Source organism: Trachypithecus francoisi, unplaced genomic scaffold, assembly GCF_009764315.1.
Source record: "Trachypithecus francoisi isolate TF-2019V2 unplaced genomic scaffold, Tfra_2.0 Lachesis_group11, whole genome shotgun sequence".
NCBI lineage: Eukaryota > Metazoa > Chordata > Mammalia > Primates > Cercopithecidae > Trachypithecus > Trachypithecus francoisi.
In genome coordinates, this window is record NW_022681456.1 from 19,936,132 (window position 1) to 19,959,330 (window position 23,199).

Sequence of the window (23,199 nt, forward strand, 5' to 3'; positions counted from 1 at the left end):
CAGCCTGGGGTGTCAGCCTGGAGAGGATGGTTTCTTACTTTAGCCTTAGTGGGCAACCAGACCCCAGCTGCAGCCCGGAAGCTGCCATGGCCATGATGGACACATCACCCACCAGGGCAGTGGGGTGTGGGTCCCAGCTGCCCATAGTGGGCACAGAAGCAGGCAGGGAACTCCAGGAGGGGCAGGGCCTCAGGTTTCAGGCTGCCGCCAACCCTGTTCTGGGATTAATTTGCCTGCAACTTCCCCTGCTCCAGCACTGTGAAAGCTCAGAGGGAGTCCTGAGGTCACAGCAGCCCTTAGCTTCAGATTCCAGGGAGCTGAACAATTATTTAAAACAACTTTTTTTTTAAAAGCATACAAATTGATTTAATGTAAGTTTTACATGACACCGGAGCCTTCATGAGGAAATGTAGACCTGAAGAAACAGTTAAGCCTGTGTGCTTTTACGCTACATTTGATGAAGAGTAGACAGTTGTGGTGATATATAATAGGGCAAAAAAGGTATGATCTACTGGTAATAAGCTGGGGGAAATTTAGCAAGACCTGTGTGTTTAGATTCTTCTCTGTGTCCCTGTGTCTTCAGAAATAAGGATATAACTTTCCTCTGGGTATAGAGAGGGCACCTCTCACATGAGAGTCTTATGACCTGCTTCAGGAAAACGTCAGAAAATACTTTCTAGCTTTTTTAAAAAAAATGTAAAAAATGTTTAGGCCAGTCGTGGTTACTCACACCTGTACTCGCAGCACTTTGGGAGGCTGAGGCAGGCAGATCACTTGAGCTCAGAAGTTTGAGACCAGCTTGGGAAACATGGCAAAACCCCATGTTTTATTTTTTGTCTCTATAAAAAATTAAAAAATTAGCCCAGCATGGTGGCACATGCTGGTAGTCCCAGCTACTTGGGAGGCTGAGGTAGGAGGATTGTCTGAGTCTGGGAGGGTGGAGGTTGCAGTGAGCTGAGATTGTGCCACTGCACTCCAGCCTGAGTGACACAGCAAGACTAAATAAAACAAAACAAAACAAACAAAAAAAGGTGGCTAGAGAGGCGGGGTCTCACGGTGTTGCCCAGGCTGGTCTCAAACTCCTGGCCTCAAGAAGTCCTCCTGCCTGGGCCTCCCAAAGTGCTGGGATTACAGGCATGAGCCATCACACCTGGCCTGGACAATTATTTTTAAATTATTTGTTGGCATTTAAAAAACTGAGGGCCACCACATTGAAATCCAGCACTCTCCCTTTCCTGGAAAAAAAATCTAATCATCCAGATATCCCAGGCTTGTACGTCTTCTAGGGCTCAGCAGCAGCAGCCCCCTTTAGATGGTAGAGAGTAGGTTGCCCCTGTCCTCACCACCCCCAACTGCCTTACATACACCACAGCCTGGTGTCAGTTACCCTTTAGTGTTACCTCGGGCTATTGCCAGATTTTACTGTAGTTGGGAGGAAAGAGAGTTTGTTTTTTTTTTTTTAAGAGTCTTGTTCTGTTGCTCAGGCTGGAGTGCACTGGTTGGATCTCAGCTCACTACTGCCTCTGCCTCCCAGGTTCAAGTGATTTCTCCTGCCTCAGCCTCCCGAGTAGCTGGGATTACAGGCATGCGTCACCATGCCTGGCTAATTTTTGTATTTTTGGTAGAAACAGGGTTTTGCCATGTTTGCCAGGCTAGTCTCAAGCTCCTGACCTCAAGTGATCCACCCACCTTGGCCTCCCCCTCCCAAAGTGCTGGGATTACAGGCGTGAGTCACCATGCCCAGCCAGGAAAGAGAGGTATTTCTGGCCTATGTCTATGGAAACTAAGGGGAAGATGGGAAGGCAAAAGAGAAATGGATGTTTCAGGAAAAACTGAATTGGGCATGAGTAACTAATTGTGAAAGTTCCAGGAAGCTTAAACATTCTATATGTTTAAAATGCACATTACAGCTGGGCAAGGTGGCTCACACCTGTAATCTCAGCACTTTGGGAGGCTGAAGCAGGAGGATCACTTCAGGCCAGGAATTTGAGACCAGCCCACTCGTGACTCTTTTTTTTCCCCTTTTTTCTTGTTTCTTACTGGAAGGAATGAAATCCCTCTCTACAAAATTTTTTTTTGAGATGGTGTCTCACTCTGTCACCCAGGCTGGAGTGCAGTGGCATGATCTCAGCTCACTGCAAGCTCTGCCTCCCAGGTTCACGCCATTCTCCTGACTCAGCCTCCCAAGTAGCTTGGACTACAGGTGCCCACCACCACGCCCAGCTAATTTTTTGTATTTTTAGTAGAGACGGGGTTTCACCGTGTTAGCCAGGATGGTCTCGAACTCCTGACCTCGTGATCCACCAGCCTCGGCCTCCCAAAGTGCTGGGATTACAGGTGTGAGCCACCGCGCCTGGTCCAAAAAATTTTTTAAAACAAGCTAGCTGGGCACGGTGGCACATGCATGTAGTCCCAGCCACTCAGGAGGCTGAGGGGGAGGATAGCTTGAGCCGGGAGGTCAAGTCAGCAGTGAGCTATGATCGCGCCGCTGCACTCCAGCCTGGGCAAGGAAACGAGTCCCCGTGTCTTAAAAAACAAAACAAAACCAAACAAAAGAATCACCAAAAACAAACATACAAACAAAAAACCAAAAAACAAAGCATGTTTGCATGACAGCGCAATTGGCCTGCCTGACCCCACAGGCGTTTCCGTGTGTCCCTGGTCCTGGGCACTGCAGATCTTCCTCCCCAGCAGTGTCCACTCTTCCCTGCCCCGAGGCAGACGTACCAAACGGATGATGTGGCTTCCAACTGGACTCCCTAGAATCCTGGTGCCTCCTGGAGGTGCCTTACAGGAAGATGGGGGCAAGGAGAGGCCCAGAGCCCAGCCTACGCTGCCCAGTCCAGGTGCAATTCCATCTGTGCAAAGGCTTTGCTGCTTTTCCTAAGCCCCGGGCTGCATTCTAAGTGCTCTGCAGACACACGTGTCACTGTCTGGCTTTCTTGGACTCTCCACTTGGCATAGTCCTAGCCATTGTTTTATTTCCTACCTTAACAAACACACACACATACAAACTTAAAAACAAAACTAAAAAAATACTATTGTCTGTATTCTGAGCTCAGGAAGAGCTGGCCAACCACAAGTTAGTAGCATTAGCCAGAAACCTATGGGAGGAAGAGTCCAGTCCTGAGGCCCCGGGTTCCCAAACTTCAGTCACCCACTCACCACTGACGTGTTGTCTGCCACATCCTTGTACTACCTGTTGTATTTAACTTTGTTATTTAAATCAACTCAGGCTTAACATAAACTAAGGGGGAAAAAAAGGAACATTCATGGCTTTGATAAGCTGATATATTTAGTACATGAAAATAAATACAGAAGCATATTAAGATGAAACAATGTTCACTCAAAAATCTCCCAGTTGCCCTTGTGTTCTCCAGGCTTCACACACAGCCTGGGAAAACTCCTTTAGGGCTTGTAGACTCAGTTGGAAACTAATCCGGAGCAGGAAGCTTGGCTTGAAGGAGAGGGGACCCTCCAGGTTGGCAATCACACCGTTTATTTGCACTTGGCAGCAAGAAAATGGATGATGTGGGAGGTGCCAGGCCCCTAGGTTGGCACTAATTTGGAGTGTGGTTGAGACAGGACTGGAGACGGCATCTTAGAGGTGGCCCCCACATCCGCAATCGGGAGAAAAAGGCAGGAATCGACTAGAGATGGTCAGGATAAAGGGAGGCACTGCTCACCCCTGCTATGTCTGTCTGCCCCCACAGGGGCTTCACACCTGGGGTTCCCTGGGTGATGAATGTCCTCCTACCCCGGCAAGGGGCTATACCTCTTGCCGTGGCCCCATAGGCAACCCTGATGAAAGAGTATCATTTCCAAGGGGGCTTTGGTTTCTGGGTGGCCCCAACTCGTCGTGGGGTAGCTGGCACTGAAATGCTAACTGAGCGAGCCCTGGAAGTCACCAGGGGGCTCCGGAAGGTCACCCCTGATGTGGAAGGCCTGAGATCCTGAGGCCCATTTGTGTGGGAGGCACTGGTGGCTGGATGACCAGTGCTGGCGACATTCAGGTGGGTGAGGGAATGGGAAAGTCCCCGCCTCAGGGGGCATGAAGAGTGTAACCCATCCATGGATAACTTCTGGGAGTCTGCCGCCGCCCCCGGCTCTGTCTTGGAGGGACCAGCGGGGTGAATGGCTCGCAGTGGGGCCTCCCTGGGGCGGGGCGAGTGGCTACCCCTGGGGGTAGCTGGTGGCGTCCAGAAGAGAGCACGGAGCTTTGCAGCATCCCCCTTCGCCATCCGCGGGGCCCCGAAGCTGGCGCCCTCAGATCGGGAGCCAAACAGCGACTCATCACAGTAAGACGGGGTGTGGCTGATCAGTCTGGCAAAGGGAAGATAAACGCCATAAGCGGGGGGATGAACAATCCCTCAAAACTTTAACAGCTCTCCCACCCATCCCCAGGCACTGGCAGCAGCAGAGGAGGGTTCCCTGCAGATCCCAGGAGTCCCTGTCTCCCAGTCTGAAACCTACAGCGAGGCCACAGCCTTCTGTGGCACCACTGTCCCCGGTCTCCACTGATTTTACCTTGTGAAACATCCACTGCCCCTGCATCCTGACCCCATTCCCAGGCATGTGCCCCAGGTCTGGACAATTTGCATATTCCATCCTCCTGGCCACATGGATTGGTTCCGGAATGGCCAGATGACCCAAGCCTCTCCAATCAGAATCTGCCTTAGGACCCCTTTGCAGAAAACTACTAGGAAAGAGATGTTTTTCTGCCACCTGACTTTACTTCTTGCTAAGCTGATAGGATGTCAGCCCAAAGCAGTTTGTGGCCATCTCCTTCCTACTGGAGATTGAACGGCATGCAGGGAAAAGTAGCACTAAGGTGGAGACAGACAGTTCCAGCCACAGTTTGAGCCCCTCTTACAGGAGCCCCAAATGCCTTCTCCTGGGAAAGCCAGTTTGAATAAGTTTTCTGTCACTTGCAATGAAGAGTCACAATTAGTATAACCTTAGTCTTTAGAGCCTCCACTTTTTCTCTTTTTTTGTGAGACATGGTCTCACTCTGTCGTTCAAGTGGAGTGTAGTGGCACAGTCACAGATCACGGCAGTCTCAAATTCCTGGGCCCAAGGAATCCTCTCACCTCAGCCTCCCTAGTAGCTGGGACTACAGGCACGGTGCCACCAAGCCCAGCTAACTTTTTTTTTTTTCCAGTAGAGATCAGATCTTACTATGTTGCTCAGGCTGGTCTTGAATTCCTGATCTCAAGCAACCCCCTGCCTTAACGTCCCAAAGTGCTAGAATTACAGGAGTGAGCCACTGTGCCCATTTTCTTTTCTTTCTTTTTCTTTTTTTTTTTTTTCCGGAGACAGAGTCTCGCTCTGTCACCCAGGCTGGAGTGCAGCAGTGCGATCTCACCTCACTGCAACCTCTGCCTCCTGGGTTCAAGTGATTCTCCTGCCTCAGCCTCCTGAGTAGTTAGGATTACAGGTGTGTGCCACCACACCTGGCTAATTCTTGTATTTTTAGTAGAGACGGGGTTTCACCATGTTGACCAGGCTGGTCTTGAATTCCTGACCTCGTGATCCACCCACCTCGGCCTCCCAAAGTGCTGGGATTACAGGTAAGAGTCACTGCGCACCTGGCCTTTTTTTTCTTTTCTTTTTTTTTTTTTTTTTTTTAAGAGACAGAGTCTCACTTCGTCACTCAGGCTGGAGTGCAGTGGTGCAGTCATAGCTCACTGTAGGCATGAACTCCTGAGCTCAAGTAATCCTCCCACTTCAGCCTCCAGAGTAGCTGGGACTACAGGTATGCGCCACCATGCCCTGCTAATATTTTTATTTTTTGTAGAGACAGGGATCTCACTATGTTGCCCAGGGTGGTCTCAAACTCCTGGGCTCAAGCAATCCTCCCACCTCAGCCTCCCAAAGTGCTGGGACTACAGGCCTGAGTCAGCCTGCCTGGCCTATTATTATTATTATTTTTTTAAATTCAACAGATATTCATGGCATACATGCAAGATTCCATGCCCGTAGTTTTTGGCCAGGACTGAAAGTGTTTCTATCCCCAAACTGCAAGTCTTGGAAAGGGCAACCTTTTGCCAGTTGGTTTAGCTGCTCAAACCACATTGGCTAATGCCTGCATATGTCTGGTGCCAAGGTTTTTGCTCAGTAACTTCTCTACCTCTTATGCAACCCCTCACTTGACACCCTCTACCTGTTGGCATCCAGAAGAAAATTCCATCCTCCAGGTGAGCAGGGAGTTGGCACCTCGCTTTTCATGGACACCATACTTCCGTTAATGCAGCCTATCTTTACCTCAGTGTTTTCAGCCATGTTGTAGGTATCAGTGTTGCTAATCTCCACCTGACCCTGCCTTGTCTACAGAACTGGCAAAAACTGATTCTTGTTTCTATAATAGGCATCATTCCCATTCTCATTTCATTTCTCTCATCTGAAATATGTCCCTGTGGCTCAGAATGAACCCTAAATTTAGTTGGCCAGTTCTTATGGACTGAATTGTGCCCACCCAAATTTGTATGTTGAAGCCCTAACCCCAAATGTCTCTACACTTGGTCTTAATTATTCAGATTAATTAAAGGTAATTAAGGCTGGCCAGACGCGGTGGCTCACGTCTATAATCCCAGCACTTTGGAAAGCAAGAGGCGGGCGAACCACTTGAGCTCAGGAGTTCGAGACCAGCCTGGCCAACACAGTGAAATCCCATCTCTACTAAAAATACAAAAATTAGCTGGGCGCGGTGGTGTGCACCTGTAATCCCAGCTACTCAGGAGGCTGAGGCAGGAGAATTCCTTGAACCCGGGAGGCAGAGGCTGCAGTGATCCGAGATGGCGCCACTGTACTCCAGCCTGGGTGACAGAGCCAGACTCCGTCTCAAAACAAAACAAAAGGTAACTAAGACTCAATAACATTATAAGGGTGGGGGATCCTAATCCAATAGAACTGGTGTTCTTATGAGAGGAAGAGACACCAGGTGTGTGTACAGAAAAGGCCCTTGCATGTCATTGAAGGATTAAAAAAAAATGAGAAAAGGCCCTATGATGACGCTGTGAGAACGTGGCCAACTTCAAGCCAATGAGAGAGGCCTCAGGAGAAACCAAACCCACCAACACCTTGATCTTGGGCTTCCAGCCTCCAGACTGTGACAAAATAAATATGTGTTGTGGCCAAGTGCAGTGGCTCACGCCTGTAATCCCAGCACTTTGGGAGGCCAAGGTGGGCGGATCACAAGGTCAGGAGTTTGAGATCAGCCTGGCCAACATAGTGAAACCCCATCGCTACTAAAAATGCAAAAATTGCCAGGCGCAGTGGCTCACGCCTGTAATCCCAGCACTTTGGAAGGCCGAGGCAGGTGGATCACCTGGTAGGGAGTTCAAGACCAGCCTGACCAACATGGAGAAACCCCGTCTCTACTAAAAATAGCCAGTGTAACCCCAGCTACTCGGGAGGGTGAGGCAGGAGAACTGCTTGAACCTGGGAGGCGGAGGTTCCAATGAGCTGAGATAGCTCCATTGCACTCCAGCCTGGGCAAAACGAGTGAAACTCCGTCTCAAAAAACAAAAAGTTAGCCAGGCACGGTGGTGTGTGCCTGTAGTCTTGGGAGGCTGAGGCAGGAGAGTCGCTTGAACTAGGGAAGTGGAGGTTGTGGTGAGCCAAGATCGTGCCACTGTACTCCAGCCTAGGCAACAGAGCGAGACTCCATCTCAAAAAAAAAAAAAAAAAAAAAATTTGTGTTGTTTAAGCCACCTAGTCTGTGGTATTTTGTCACGGTGGCCCTAGCCAACTACTGTGCTAATCTTCTGTGTCTTGTTTCTTTTTTTTTTTTTTTTTTTTGAGATGGAGTCTCGCTCTGTCGCCCAGGCTGGAGTGCAGTGGCGCAATCTTCACTCACCACGAGCTCCAGCTCCCGGGTTTACGCCATTCTCCTGCCTCAGCCTCCTGAGTAGCTGGGACTACAGGCACCCACCACCACGCCCAGCTAATTTTTTTGTATTTTCAGTAGAGACGGGGTTTCACTGTGTTAGCCAGGATGGTCTCCATCTCCTGACCTCGTGATCCGCCCACCTCAGCCTCCCAAAGTACTGGGATTACAGGTGTGAACCACCACGCCCGGCCATCTTCTGTGTCTTTGTCCAAACCACTGAAAACAATAAACAGGACAGAGTCCTGTGGCTCACCACTAGACACCTCTCACCAGGCTGATATTAATCTGAAACAGTCCAAATAATCTAATTCTAATCTAATTAATTAACAACAATAACAACTTGCATTAGTTCCTATTTTTCTAACTTGTTCATAAAAATGCAGCAAGACCCACTTTCAATTTTTTGTTGTTGTTTTTTTTGAGACAGGGTCTCACTCTGTCACTCAGGCTGGAGTGCAGTGGCGTGATCTTGGCTCACTGCAATCTCTGCCTCCTGGGCTCAGGCGATCCTCCTACCTCAGCCTCCCAGGTAGCTGGGAGTACAGGCGCACACCACTACACTTGGCAAAGTTTTGTATTTTTTGTAAAGACACAGTTTCACCACACTGCCCAGGCTGGTCTCAAAACTCCTGAGCTCAAGTGATCCTACCTCAACCTCTAAAAGTGCTGGGATTACAGGCATGAGCTACCCCACCCAGCCAAAACCCATTTTCAGAATGACTTCAGAAACATCACGTCTATGCCATTTCAAGGATCGATCACATTAATATTAATAACCTTATGCAAATTTCTCTGTGATCTTATGCATCACTTGACGCCTCTGGGCCTCAGATGCCCAGTTTGTGACATTTGGGGATAGGGAACCCACCATCACAACCATCAACACTACCATTTATTGACAGCTTTCTAAGTATTAGGTTACTGTGCGAAGCGCTGCAGACCCCTCTCTCATTTCATCCATCAACAATCCCCCTAGGTAGGAATCATTGGTCCTATTTTCCACACCAGTAAACTGTGGCTCAGAGAGGTCAAGATGCTTGCCCAAGGTCACAGAGTAGGTGAACAACAGGGCTGTAACTGGAATCCAGGTGGCTGCACTAAGTACAGGATTTGTACCTCCCTACCCCATTACCTGTATTTGTTCTTCTTCCTTGGAGTGAGGGTTGGGGTGCTGCCCCTTGAGGGGGTGGTCTCACAGCTCCCCTTTGCCCCTAAGGCCTTCGATGCCTCCTTGCCCACGTCTCTGGTTCTGTTCGCCTTCTCCACCCAGGGCGGGTCAAAGTCTGGTGGGGTAGGCCGGGTGCTTGCTGGGCTGCCAAACAGAGTTTCATCCACATACGACGTTCTGGCCTTGACCCGGTAGCCACCCCGGCAGCGGTGCTGAAGGCGGAGGGTCTGCATCCCACTGACGGCGAGCCCCACAGGGTTCTTCATGCCGCCTGTGGTCCCTGGTGACAGCAGGTGTGCTCTGCCGGCCAGGCCCTGCTTCCGAGGCTCCCTGTGAGAGGTCAGAGTAGCACCCCTGAGCCACAGCAGTGCTAATGGAGGAAGACCGGTAGTCTCTGAAGTTCTCATCCCAAGGGTTTAGTTCTCTCTCAACCAGTATCTCAAAGGGGAGCTGTCAACTTCAGGGGGCATTTTGGAAATTTTTTTGGCTTTTTTTTTAGTTGTCAAAATGGTAGAGAAAGGGGTGCTACTGGCAATTATTTATAGAATGACTGGGGGGTGAAGGAGAGATGACACCTGTGCCCATTTAGGCACCAACCAGAAAACGCACTATGGTGGTAGGGGAGGCAGGCACTTTTCTATATCCTGTGTGTACTGATGGGTGCGGGGGCAATGACAGCCAGCGTGGATCCCATGCCTACCTCCTGCAAAGAGCTTTACAAGCATTGTTTCATTTAATCCTCTCAACAGCACTGTGAAGTAGCTTCGAATTTGTCCATTTTACGGATCACAAAACTGAGGTGAAGTCACATGTGTAGGTCACACCTATAAAGCTAAAACGGTGCAAGTGAAATCTGAGTCCAGCGCTTGTGTACTTGGCTACACTGCTATCGGGAGATCACCGCCGCCCCCACTGCCCCACATTCTGCGACTCCCAAATCAATGACCCGATTAAAAAATGCCCGAGATCCCTGCATTTTTGAGCTGTTCTCCTACCTGAGCATCTTGGTTCGTAGTCATCGGGGTCCTCAGGGACCCCTCCCCTCGTCTTCTTCCCACCAGGTCTGGACCCCTCGGCGAGGGCGCGGGGGAGCGAGGTGCATCCGGGATCCGCGTCAATCTGCAGCCCGGAATGCCCGAGGCCCCGAACCGCCGGCAGCCCAGGCCGTGCGGGGGCACCGCGCGCGGACCACCTCACCCGAGGAGCCGGCACAGGCGACGTGTGAGCGGCGCGCGCATCCAGAAAACCAGAGCCCAGCACCTAGCACCCAGCAAACAGGGAGCAGCCAGCAAGACTGCGGACGCGGCCCGGACCATTCGCGCCAGGGGATGGGGGAGTCCGCCCAGGGGCGGGCGCCACGCCCCTGACGCCCAGGAGGTACCTAAACACGGCGAGGGGCCTCTGGTGCCACTCACTCAGCGGCTGGTGTACTAGGCCGCCCAGGGCCGCAGGCACTGGCGAAAGTGCAGCCGAGGTCACGTGGCCATCGCACCTCCCCCTCCTAAGCAGTTGGTGCGCGCAGCAGGCCACGCCCCCTTTTGCGTTCCCAGCGCGAGGCCCCAATGGCGGCAGGCAAGCGCCCGGCGGCCGGCCCTAGGTCGAGAGCTGCCATGGCCCAGTGGAGGAAGAAGAAGGGGCTCCGTAAGCGCCAAGGCACGGCCTCCCAGGTCCGCGGCAGCGACTCGGAGGACGGCGAGTTTGAGATCCAGGCGGAAGATGACGCCCGGGGCCGGAAGGTAGGCGCGTGGGGCTGGGACGCATTTTGGGGCCCGAGACCCGGCTCCCGGCAGCGCCCCGAGGCCTCAGTTTCCCCAGCTGGGGAGTGGGCTCCGCAGAGAGTGAGGAGGGAGGCTGCTGGCCCCAGGACCGGTCTTGGGACCGCCGGCCTGAGCACGTGTCTCGGGGCTTGTCAGGCTCAGGGTCCCGCGGCTGGAGCCTTGGGATCCCGGGGCTGGAGCCTGCGGGCCTTCCTGCCGGGTTTTGGTCGCGCGTCTCTCATTGGCTGCCTCCTGCTCATGGGGCGGATCCTGGTTGCCTTTCGCCCAATGAAAAGTGCCGGTGCGGAAAATCTGACTTTTGAGTTTGGAGCGTTCTTGGGAGGTTGAGTTAAGAGGAGGCCGGACTGCGTGGCTTGAGACAGTGACGCCCCCAAACCTCTGGGAAACTAATTTAAAAATTAGCATGAGCCCGGCCAGTTTGTGTTTGTTGACCATTTACTATGTGCCAGGCTCCATACTAAGAGCTGTACGAGCCTTATTATGTAATCCTCACACCAACGCTGTGCTAACACCACCGGCAACTGTCATCTTCATTTTTCCACAGGAGGAAATTGAGGCCTAGAGGGTTAAGAAATAGTCAAAGGCCTGGTGTAGTGGCTACACGCTTGTAAACCCAGCACTTAGGGAGGCTGAGGTGGGAGGATTGCTTGAGGTCAGGAGTTCAAGATCAGCCTGGGCAACATAGGGAGGCCCCCGACTCTACAAAAAAATTAAAATTAAAAAATTAGGATGGCCGCGGTGGCTCAAGCCTGTAATCCCAGCACTTTAGGAGGCCGAGGTGGGCAGATCACCTGAGGTGGGGAGTGCAAGACCAGCCTGGCCAACATGATGAAACCCTGTCTCTACTAAAAATACAAAAATAGCTAGTTGTAGTGGCGCGCGCCTGTAATCCCAGCTGCTTGGGAGGCTGAGGCAGGAGAATCGCTTGAAACTGGGAGGCAGAGGTTGCAGTGAGCCAATATGGCACCACTGCACTCCAGCCTGGGTGACAGAGCAAGACTCTGTCTCAAAAAAAAAAAAAAAAAAAAAATAGCCTGGTATGGTGGCGCCTGCCTGTGGTCCCAGCTCCTAGAGAGGCTGACATGGGAGGATCACTTGAACCTGGGAAGCGGAGACTACAGTGAGCAGTGGCTCCATTGTACTCCATCATGAGCAACAGAGCAAGACTCTGTCTCAAAAAAAAAAAAAAAAAAAAAAGGAGATCCCAGCTTTACAAAAAAAAAGAGAAAAAGAAACTTGACGAAGACCCTACAGCTTGTGAGTACAGGAGCCAGGAGATTCAAACTTGGGACTGTCTGATTCCAAGGCCTGTGCCCTTTCCATTACTGAATGCTACATGTATGCACATGAGGGGACAGGTGTGAGCACCAACGGGGCAGAAAGGTTTTGCCCATTATTTCCCACAGTCCTGTTCCCAGCAGGTGCCTGGCACCAAGTAGGCTCAGGGCAAGGAGATGAGTAAGTGGGCATTTATATGAAGAGAAAGGATCATACCCCAAGGCAGGAACTGGAGGAGACCTCATCCCACCGTCTCCCTCCCCTTCTAGCCTAGCCAGCTCCTGGCACACTGTAGGTGCTCAACAAATGTAGAGAAACTACTAAAGGTAATGAACAGCACAGGTGGGCAGAGGTAGTGAGTACCAAAGAAGAGGAGTCTATGTGTAGTTCAGACCAAGGGCTTTCTCACAGCACCACCCTGTGTTCAAATTTGGCCCAACCTTGCACTGGCTGTGGGACATTGGAGAGGTTGCTTAACTTCTCTGTAACTGTTTCCACATCTGTAGAAGGCAAGTAAATGATTATATATGTTTCAAAGATTGTTGGCCAGGTGCCATGGCTCGTGCCTGTAATCCCAGCACTTTGGGAGTTGGAGGAGTGAGGATCACTTGATGTCAGGAGTTCAAGACCAGTCTGGGCAACATGGTGAGACTCTGCATCTACAAAAAAATACAAAAATTAGCTGGGCATGGTGCTGTGTGCCTGTATTCCCAGCTACTTGGGAGACTGAGGTAGGAGGATCACCTGAGCTAGGTGAGCTGTGATTGCCCCACTGCACTCCAGCCTGGGTAACAGAGTGAAATTCTGTCTCAAAAAAAACAAAAAAAAAGGTTGAAAAGACTAAAGGAGGCTGGGCATGGCGGCTCATGCCTGTAATCTGAGCACTTTGGGATACCAACGTGAGCGGATCACTTGAGGTCAGGAGTTTGAGACTAGCCTTGCCAACATGGTGAAACCCCGTCTCTACTAAAAATACAAAAATTAGCCAGGCCTGGTGGCGCATGCCTGTAGTCCACGTGCCTGTAGTCCTAGCTAGTTGGGAGGCTGAGACAGGAGAATTGCTTGAACCTAGGAGGTGGAGGCTGCAGTGAGCCAAGATCCTGCCACTGCACTCCAGCCTGGGTGATTGAATGAGACTGTCTCAAAAAAAAAAAAAAAGACTGAAGGACATGCTGTTCATACATGCTGTTCAGTAGCCATTGCAGGTGCCTATGTGTCCCAGGCACCTTGTTTTCATGTACTTAGAGCAGGGGTTGACCGACCTATCAAGGGCCAGATGGTAAATCTTTTTTTTAGGTTTTATTGGGCCATATAAGATTACTGTCTTTTTTGTTTGATTTCTTTTTCCTTTCCTGCAACTCCTTAAAATGTAAAAACCGTTCTAAACTTGCAGACCGTTCAAGACAGACCATGGCTCTGCCCTAGAGGATTGTAGTCAACTTTAGAGGGTCACAGTGAAAAGAACAGTCTCTGAAGCCAGGGTTCACATCCCTACATCCCTTACCTACTACCTGCTGGCTGTGTGACCTTGGGCACATCACTTTATCTCTGTGCCTCAGTTTCCTTCTCTGTAAAATGGACAGAACAATAGTACCCACTTCAGATTGTTGTGAGGATTAAGTGGGTTAATTTGTATGAATTCTCAGAGCAGCACCTAGCTTACAGTATATGGCCTTGTAAGTTTCAGCCACTCTTATGAATTGCTGTTCCTTAAATGCTTTTTTTTTTAATTTTTTTGGTAAAGATGAGGTTTCGCCATGTTGCCCAGGCTAGTGTCGAAACTCCTGGGCTCAAATAAATGATCCCCCCACCTCAGCCTCCCAGTGCTGGGATTACAGGTGTGAGCCACTGCGCCTGGCCATAAATGTTATTTTTAAGAGAAAGGGGGCAGCCCTGGAGTCCAAGAAGGTTCCCCAGAGGAGGTGTCTGTATTGGATTTAGCTGTGCCAGGAAAAGTGGGTCCTGGGTGAGCAGAAAGGAGGCCAGGCACAAGACAGACCAGAGATCAGAAAGGAGATTGGTTGGCGGCTGGTGGGGTGGGGGTAGGGGGCGGGAGAGCTTGGAAAAGTCTAGCACTTCACACATAGTAGGCATTTCGATTGGCTCTTTAAAGTATTTAGGGGCTGGGTGTGGTGGTTCATGCCTGTAATCCCAACACTTTGGGAGGCCATGAAGGGAGGAATGGTTGAGGCCAGGAATTCAAGACTAGTCTGGGCAATGTAGTAAGACCTCATCTCTACCAAAAAAAAAAAAAAAAAAAGTCCCAGCTACTCAGAAGTCTAAGGTGGGAGAATCACTTGAGCCTAGGAGTTCAAGGCTGCAGTGAGCCATTACTGCACCACTGTACTCCAGCCTGGGTGACAGAGTGACACCCTGTCTCTTAAAAAAAAAAAATGTGTGTTTACTTTTTTTTTTTTTGAGACAGGGTTTCTCTCTATCACCCAGGCTGGAGTGCAGTGGTGAGATCATGCCTCACTGCAGCCTCCATCTCCTGGGCTCAAGTGAGCCTCTTGCATCAGCCTCCAGAGTATCTGGCACTACAGGTGCAAGTGACCATACCTGGCTAATTTTTATTATTATTATTATTATTATTATTATTATTATTATTTTTTTTTTTTTTTTTTTTTTGAGGCGGAGTCTCGCTCTGTCGCCCAGGCTGGAGTGCAGTGGCGCAATCTCGGCTCACTGCAAGCTCCGCCTCCCGGGTTCACGCCATTCTCCTGCCTCAGCCTCCCAAGTAGCTGGGACTACAGGCGCCCGCCACCTCGCCCGGCTAGTTTTTTTGTATTTTTAGTAGAGACGGGGTTTCACCATGTTAGCCAGGATGGTCTCGATCTCCTGACCTCGTGATCCGCCCGTCTCGGCCTCCCAAAGTGCTGGGATTACAGGCTTGAGCCACCGCGCCCGGCCTATTATTATTATTTTGACACAGAGTCTTGCTGTGTTGCCCAGGCTGGAGTGCAGTGGCGTGATGTCGGCTCACTGTAAACTCTACCTCCCGGGTTCAAGTGATCCTCCCACGTCATCCTGCTGAGTAGCTGGGATTACAGGCACATACCACCATGGCTGTCTAATTTTTGTACTTTAGTAGACAGGGTTTCACCATGTTGGCCTGGCTGGTCTTACACTCCTGACCTCAGGTGATCTGCCCATCTTGACCTCCCAGTGTTGGGATTACAGGCATGAGCTACTGCGCCAGCCAGGTATTTAATTTTGAGGGCTTTGATGGTGGTGATGATGATAGTGATAATACCACCACGTTTCTAAGCACCTTTCTAAGTTTGACACTCACCCATATATATGATCTTCACAGCACCCTGGGAGGCCTTTGCTTGTTGTCCCCATTCTGCAGGTGTGGAAGCACAGGCTCAGGGAGATTAAGTCCCTTCCCTCAGGTCTCACAGCTGGTAAGTGACAGGATTGGAATTCAAACCGAGACAGTCTATCTGCAGACCCCACTCCAGACTTCTGTCCTGTCCTGGCCCAGCCAAAGGAGAACTTACTAGCAAAAAAGTGACATGATCTGGCGGAAGCATCATTGGCTTGAATCGGGGAGAGAGGGCAACAGCACAGCCCCCTTCCCTGCCCCCTGTGGTCCCACTGTGCCTGGAATGACACTCCCTCTCTGTTCTTCCCTCCCAGCTGGGACCTGGCAGACCCCTGCCCACCTTTCCCACCTCGGAATGCACCTCAGATGTGGAGCCGGACACCCGGGAGATGGTGCGTGCCCAGAACAAGAAAAAGAAGAAATCTGGAGGCTTCCAGTCCATGGGTGGGTGCACGTTTGGCATCGGGGACTTCGCGGGAGCGGCAGCTGGGGATCGACCCCGCCTCTGCACTCACTGATGTCCACTCTGGGCCCAGCACTGTGGTTGGGTAGACTAGGGTAGCAGATCTGGTCTCCCAGTCATTCAGGGCCTTCTAGCGGGGCAGTGGGCCTGACATAGGAGAGGGCAATTAGAACAGGCCTTGGGAAAGGCGATGTAGATGCAGGAACAGGCAAAGACAGTCGGGGACTTACTGCATGCAGAGGGCATTTCAGAAGGAGGGAAAGGATGGAATAGGTTGGTGGTGTGGGGACACCTGGCTGGCCGGAATTAAAGCCTGACTGTTACTCTTTACAAATCAGCAGCAGCTAGACCGAGGATTTAACTATCAAGACGAGTGCCGGGTACGGTGGCTCATGCCTGTAATCTTAGCGTTTGGGGAGGCAGCGGTGGGATCACTTGAGGCCAGGAGTTCAAGTCCAGCGTGAGCAACAAAGCGAGCTCCCATCCAGGCCCTCACCCTCTTGTCCCTTTCCACCACCTGGGTGATTCTGAATTTCGTTGCAGACATCCTCATTGTGTTCGCACACACTTCTGAGAGGCGCAGGACCTTACCACCCTAAAACAAAGGCACAGCTTCTCAGTGTCATCTAAGACCCCATTAGCATTCAGAGGTCCCTGCTGTCTCGTGACATCAAGAGTGGGTTCACATCAGAAAAGCAAATAAGGTTCAGGTGCCCCAGTCACATCTGTCTCCTAAGTCTCATTTCACCTTTCAGTTTCTGCTTTATTGCTTTTTTTCTTGTTGTTTGTTGTTGATGAAGCTGTCATTTGTCCTGTAAAGTTCTTGGGGTTGGTGCTGCGGGGACTCCCTCGGCCCCCTGACAGTTCCATGTCTCTCCCAGGCCTAAGCTACCCGGTCTTCAAAGGCATCATGAAGAAGGGGTACAAGGTGCCGACGCCCATCCAGAGGAAGGTGAGGGGTGGGGCGGTCGACGGGTGAGGGCCAGGGAGGAGTGACATGGCCCTCTTGTCTGGCCCCTTGACAGCCACCCCTTGTCCCAGCTGTCACATCTCTTGCCCCCTTTACTCTGCTGAAGCCCCAGCTAGCGTGCCCACTTCCTTGGTGGAGAAAGTTGGGCCGAGCTGAGCAGAGACTCTGGGCCTTTCTGCCAGTTGAGCCTCCCAGAGGCTTCTCATAGCTAAGCCTCAGCTCCGGCAGCTCACAGCCACCTGTTATCATCCAGGGATTATGATTCTTGTTCTCAGATGCTTCACCCAGTGGGAGCCATCTCTCTGGGGTGCTGAGGAGGACTGGACGGGAGGTAGAGTCTGCTCCGCCTGAAGAAGGGTGTTCCAGCAATGGAAAGAGTTGGGGTAGTGAGCCGCTTATCCTTGGAGGCGTGCTAACAGGCTTTTGAAAGAATGAGCAAGAATAGGCTTAGGGCTGGGTGACAGGTGCCTGCCCATTCACTGAGATCTGTAGCACGCCCACTCCTCAGGACCTTGAAGCTCTGGATCATGTGGTGTTTGGGAGGAGCTGACCCTGACCTTCCCTGCTTGTGCCCCTCCAGACCATCCCAGTGATCTTGGATGGCAAGGACGTGGTGGCCATGGCCCGGACAGGCAGTGGCAAGACGGCCTGCTTCCTCCTCCCCATGTTCGAGCGGCTCAGGACCCACAGTGCCCAGACTGGGGCCCGTGCCCTCATCCTCTCGCCCACCCGAGAGCTGGCCCTGCAGACCCTGAAGTTCACTAAGGAGGTGTGTGTGGGCTTGGGGAGAGGTGGGAGGCGAGGGCTGACTTGGGACCGGGCACAGAGGCCACAAGTATGCTGTCATCTCACCCCTGCCCTCTCTCAATCACTTTCTCTTCTCAGCTAGGCAAGTTCACTGGCCTCAAGACTGCCCTGATCCTGGGTGGAGACAGGTAAGGTCCCTGCACCCCATGCCAGGGTCACCACCATGCAGGCACATCTCTGTGTCTTCAGGACATTAGTTTGATTTAGCTCTGTTGCTTATTAATAATGGCAGCTTCTGTGCTCATTCAAAAAAACCAACAGACTGGGCCCAGTGGCAAATGCCTGTAATCCCAGCACTCTGGGAGGCTGAGGCAGGCAGATCCCCTGAGGTCAGGAGTTCGAGACCAGCCTGACCAACATAGTGGAACCCTGTCTGTACTAAAAATACAAAAATTAGCTGGGTGTGGTGGCGTATGCCTGTAATCCCAGCTACAGTGGAGACTGAGAAAGGAGAATCACTTGAACCGGGAGGTAGAGGTTGCAGTGAGCCGCACTGGCACTACTGCACTCCACCCTGGGTGACGGAGCGAGACTCTGTCTCAAAAGAAAAAGAAAAAACAAAACAAAAACCCAATAAGGCTGGTCCAGTGGTAGCAGGTTATCAGAACATTAGTATCATTAAAGTTGGTGTACAACCCCCTCACTGCTAAATTTGACTGGCTTAAGAAAAAACCAACAAAGGAAATCCTGCAATAAAATATTAAAATAAATTGTCCACAGAAGCACTGCCACTCAGAAGTTCTGGTGCTCCTGAAATAGAGTCGCCAGCTCACCGGATAGACAGGTGTATCTATTTTCATATGCCTAATTGTGGGCTTGGTTTTTGTTTTTGTTTTTTGTTTGTTTATTTTGAGACAGGGTCTCGCCCTGTCACCCTGGCTGCAGTGCAGTAGCGCAATCACAGCTCACAGCAGCCTCAGCCTCCTGGGCTCAAGTGATCCTCCCACGTCAGCTTCCCCAGTAGCTGGCACTACAGGTGTACACCACCACGCCCAGCTAATGTTTATATTTTTTGTAGAGATGAGGTCTCGCCGTGTTGCTTAGGCTGGTCTTGAATTCCTGGGCTCAAGCGATCTGCTGCTTTGGCCTCCCAAAGTGTTAGGATTACAGGCATAAGCCACCATGCCTGGCTGTGGGCTGTTTGGAAGCAGAAAGCACAGGAATTGAGGGATATTTGTAATAGCTCAGATGCGTAAGCTGTATTATCGCCTGATGTGCATGTACCACCCTTCCTAGGTAGTAGGTGCCACACCTGTTTTACAGATGAGCAAAATGAGGAAGTGACAGGTTAGAGCGAGGCAGTGATTCCATAGTGGAGCTGGGATCAGAATGCAGTCTCCTGCCTCATTCCATGCCTTATCCCACAGTTTCTCCCTTAAAGAGCAGCCCCTTTAAGGGAGAAAGTTTAAGGATGCTGCTATTAACACTCCTGATTGTCAGAGAGTTTGCTTTTCAGTGCTTTTGTCTCCATTGTCATTTACTCTTTCTAAAGTTGTGATTGTCAGAAAGGCCTCCCTGGGCTAGTCCTGGCCCAGGACTACCCTGGCTCCTACAGGTATCCCAAGGGTGCTTCAGAGGAGGACTAAAAGTAGGGATGTGTGCCCAAAGGGTTTAAGGACGAGAGCTGACAGAGATCCGGGGAACCTGAGTTCTAGTTGGAGCTGGTAGTTCCAGGGTTAGTTGCTGGGGGCGCTGTGGGTAGAAGGCAGCTTTGTTGCTATCTGGACCAACAGAAGGAGTGAATTGAGGTCTGTAGTTGAGCCCATCTCTTTGGGGGAACTCTGTTATAACTGTTCTTTTGAATATTTCAGCTTGTATCTCTTGTCAGGGCAATGCCTTTGCCTCATACCTCAGCACTGGCCTTTCCTCAGTTCCAAGGCTCGGGTCTGTGTTCCTGGGGTTGGGGTGTGCAGCCTCACCTGGACGTTTGGTTATGGGAAGGGAAACCGGAGACCTGTTTTATCAAGCTAAAACCCTTCTCTCCTCTCTAGAATGGAAGACCAGTTTGCAGCCCTGCACGAAAATCCCGACATGTGAGTTTGTGGATTGGGGATGACTCCCTGAGGTCCCTTCCCAGTGGTGGGGGTATAAGAGAACTATGGTGGTGGCCCTGGCCCTGGGGTCACCTGGCCTGTGCACCGTCTTCCAGAATTATTGCCACACCCGGACGGTTGGTGCATGTGGCTGTGGAAATGAACCTGAAGCTGCAGAGTGTGGAATACGTGGTGTTCGATGAAGCCGACCGGTAAGGCTGCAGGTCAGCCCTGAGCACTTGTGTCTGAACTGGGAAAGCAGAGGCAGAGAGGTCAACCAGAGGAAGGCTCTGCCGGGAGACACCCGTGTGGCCAAGATCGAAGCAGTGTCTCCCCAGATGTGGGCTGCAGACCTCCTCATAAGTGGTGCTGGAGCTCGTCTGTGGGGCTCTCTGACCAATATTTATAATTTTGCATTTCAGGAGTATTGAAATGAATAATAGGACATCTAACATGGGATTTATTTATTTATTTATTTATTTTTGAGATGGAGTTTCGCTCTGTCACACAGGCTGGAGTGCAATGGCACAATCTTGGCTCATTGCAACCTCCGCCTCCCAGGTTCAAGTGATTCTCCTGCCTCAGCCTCTTGTGTAGCTGGGATTACAAGCATACGCCACCACGCCCGGCTAATTTTGTGTTTATAGTAGAGATGGGGTTTCACTATGTTGGCCAGGCTGGTCTTGAACTCCTGACCTCAGGTGATCCACCCGCCTCGGCCTCCCAAAGTACTGGGATTACAGGCACGAACCACAGTGCCCGGCCCCTAACATGGGATTTCAATGATTTTTTTTTAAAAGCACAAAGTTGAGAGCATGGACTCAGGAACCAGACAGGAGTGGGATCCAGTCCTAGCTCTGCAACTTCAGCTCTGAATTTGGGCAAATCACTGGGCATCTCTGGGCCTTGGCTGCTTCAACTGCAAAATGGGGATAAAGTAGCATGTACCTCCCAGGGGTGCTGTGAGGACCTGAAGACTTGATACTTGTAAAGTACTTAGAACCCTCCCTGGTAGAGTTGGGGAGGGGGAGGTGGAGGAAGCGGGGAGGGACTGCTATCATTGATTGATTGATGGTGACAGGGTCTTGCTCTGTCGGCTAGTCTGGTGTGATGATGGCTCACTGCAGCCTCGACCTCCCAGGCTCAAGGGATCCACCCACCTTAGCCTAACCTGAGTAGCTGGGAGTATAGGCATGCGCCACCATGCTCAGCTAATTTTTTTTTTTTTTTTTTTGAGATGGAGTCTTGCTCTGTCACCCAGGCTGGAGTTCAGTGGTGCGATGTCGGCCCACTGCAAGCTCTGCCTCTCGGGTTCATGCCATTCTCCTGCCTCAGCCTCCCGAGTAGCTGGGACTATGGGCGCCTGTCACCACGCCTGGCTAATTTTTTTTTGTATTTTTATTACAGACGGGATTTCACCGTGTTAGCCAGGATGGTCTCGATCTCCTGACCTCAGGTGATCCACCTGCTTCAGCCTCCTAGAGTGCTGGGATTACAGGCGTGAGCCACCGTGCCCGGCCCCAGCTAATTTTTTATTTTTTGTAGAGATGGGGTCTTGCCTAGGGTGTTCTCAAACTCTTGCTACCTTGGCCTCTCAAAGTGCTGGGATTACAGGCGTGACCCCCTGCAGCCAGCCTGGGCTGCTGTCGATTATTTCAGCATGAGTTTATAAGCACATAACCGAGACAGATTCCAGATTTCAAGGTTATTGTTGATTAGGATGAAGTCACGCGATAAAGTGTGAGTGGGCTGAGTTAGAGAGAAGAGCCCTGGGACACTGCAGAAGTTGTGGGGACAAGGATGGCTGAGGTTGGAACTCCAGGGAGTGGAGGCCCCCTCTGACCCGGTCTTGCCCTCTACCCTTCCAGGCTTTTTGAAATGGGCTTTGCAGAGCAGCTGCAGGAGATCATCGCCCGCCTTCCCGGGGGCCACCAGACGGTGCTATTCTCCGCCACGCTGCCCAAACTGCTGGTGGAATTTGCCCGGGCTGGTGCGTGAGCTGGGGGTGGAGGTGGGGGCTGGGGGTGGGGCTGGGGCCTGGGGGTCCAGTCCCTCTGCGACACTCCCACTCTCCCCCACGTCTCCTGCAGGCCTCACAGAGCCTGTGCTCATCCGGCTTGACGTGGACACCAAGCTTAGTGAGCAGCTGAAGGTGAGGCTGCACCTGTCCTGTCCCAGGAGGGTGTGCCAGGTGGGCCCTGCAGGCTCTGGGCCAGGATCCCGAAAGCCAACTCGTGATGCCCTCTCCCCACAGACCTCCTTCTTCCTCGTGCGGGAGGACACCAAGGCTGCCGTGCTGCTCCACCTGCTGCGCAACGTGGTGCGACCTCAGGACCAGACCGTGGTGTTTGTGGCCACGAAGCACCATGCCGAGTACCTCACTGAGGTGAGCCAGGTCCTGAGTGGGACGGGCACCTCCTTCAGCTGGAGTTTGGAGCTGCAGTTCCCTATGCGGTCACTAGAGGGCAGCATGAGAGTGGACCAGGAACCTGGGCCTGGGCTCAAGATGGTCATTTTTATTTTTATTTTTTGAGACAGAACCTCGCTCTGCCATCCAGGCTGGAGTGCAGTGGCACAATCGCGGCTCACTGCAGCCTTGACCTTCCAGGCGCAAACAGTCCTCCCACCTCAGCCTCCCGAGTACTTGGGACTTCTGGCGCTTGTCACCATGCCCAGCTAATTTGTTGCTTATTTTTGTATGTTGTAAAGACAGGTTCTCACTCATTTGCCCAAGCTGGTCTTGAACTCCTGGGCTCAGGTGATCCTCCCACCTTAGCTTCCTATAGTACTGGGATTATAGATATAAGCCATTGCACCCAGCCTAAACTTTTTACTATGAAAACATTTCTTTTTTTTTTTTTTCTTTGGAAATGACATCTCCCTCTGTCGCCCAGGGTGGGGTGCAGTGGCACAATCTCAGCTCACTGCAACCTCCACCTCCTAGGTTCGAGTGATTCTCCTGCCTCATCCTCCTGAGTAGCTGAGACTTCAGGCACCACCATGCCTGCTAATTTTTGTATTTTTCTTAGAGACGGGGTTTTGCTGTGTTGGCGAGGCGGGTCTTGAACTCCTGACCTCAAGTGATCTGCCCATCTCAGCCTCTCAAAGTGCTGGGATTACAGGTGTAAGCCACAACGCCTGGCCTAAACTTTTTATTGTGAGAACATTTCAAAGACATACTAAGATCAGAAAATAATATGATGAACTCCTGGGTACTCGTTATCTAGGTACAACTGTTATCAGCTCATAGCTGGTCTTGACCTTCATCCGTTATTTCCCCTTACCATCTGGGTTATTTTGAAACCTGTCCCTGCCATCCTGTCATTTTCCTGTAGATGTTTAGTGTTTGGTTTGTTTGACTTCTTAAGATTGAGGCGTGACCTGCATGTAGTAAGCTGTGTGAAGTGCTGTTAGCATGTGTGAGTGGCTCAAAGAGTTTTCTCATATATGTTATCCCTGTGTGACCCTCGCCTGGGTCAAAGC

The 23,199-nt window shown here is 51.3% G+C and overlaps 2 protein-coding genes across 8 annotated transcripts in view; one reads left to right on the forward strand and one right to left on the reverse strand.

Moving 5' to 3' along the window:
• Positions 1–3,273: 3,273 nt before the first annotated feature.
• RITA1 (RBPJ interacting and tubulin associated 1) lies at positions 3,274–10,544 on the reverse strand. 3 transcript variants are annotated; one of them, XM_033220507.1, is made up of 4 exons: positions 10,055–10,515; positions 9,760–9,891; positions 9,024–9,389; positions 3,274–4,323 (listed from the first exon to the last, which is right to left on the reverse strand). In XM_033220507.1, exons 3-4 carry the CDS (start codon positions 9,323–9,325, stop codon positions 3,816–3,818), a joined length of 810 nt encoding a protein of 269 aa, XP_033076398.1. In that variant the 5' UTR covers positions 9,326–9,389; positions 9,760–9,891; positions 10,055–10,515; the 3' UTR covers positions 3,274–3,815. The 3 variants fall into 3 exon arrangements, with proteins under 3 accessions (XP_033076398.1, XP_033076399.1, XP_033076397.1); XM_033220508.1 differs by having other exon boundaries at positions 9,760–9,883; positions 10,055–10,326; XM_033220506.1 differs by lacking the exon at positions 9,760–9,891 and having other exon boundaries at positions 10,055–10,544.
• Positions 10,545–10,581: 37 nt separating this feature from the next.
• DDX54 (DEAD-box helicase 54) overlaps positions 10,582–23,199 on the forward strand; it is a 28,946-nt gene continuing 16,328 nt past the window's right edge. For 4 of the 5 annotated variants that reach the window (XM_033220490.1, XM_033220491.1, XM_033220492.1 and 1 more), the window contains exons 1-10: positions 10,582–10,795; positions 15,758–15,887; positions 16,788–16,858; positions 17,457–17,645; positions 17,762–17,811; positions 19,675–19,716; positions 19,833–19,928; positions 21,585–21,706; positions 21,807–21,868; positions 21,971–22,102. In XM_033220490.1, coding sequence (XP_033076381.1) covers positions 10,622–10,795; positions 15,758–15,887; positions 16,788–16,858; positions 17,457–17,645; positions 17,762–17,811; positions 19,675–19,716; positions 19,833–19,928; positions 21,585–21,706; positions 21,807–21,868; positions 21,971–22,102 — 1,068 coding nt within the window. In that variant the 5' untranslated portion in view covers positions 10,582–10,621. The remainder of the gene's footprint in view (positions 10,796–15,757; positions 15,888–16,787; positions 16,859–17,456; positions 17,646–17,761; positions 17,812–19,674; positions 19,717–19,832; positions 19,929–21,584; positions 21,707–21,806; positions 21,869–21,970; positions 22,103–23,199) is intronic. The other variant, XM_033220494.1, reaches the window with a different exon arrangement.

Excerpts from the sequence above, each read along its gene's own strand:
- RITA1 (XM_033220506.1), bottom strand. Across the intron at positions 4,324-9,023 it reads AGGAAGAAGAACAAATACAG|ACTGATCAGCCACACCCCGT; the intron begins GTAATGGGGTAG and ends TCCCTTTGCCAG.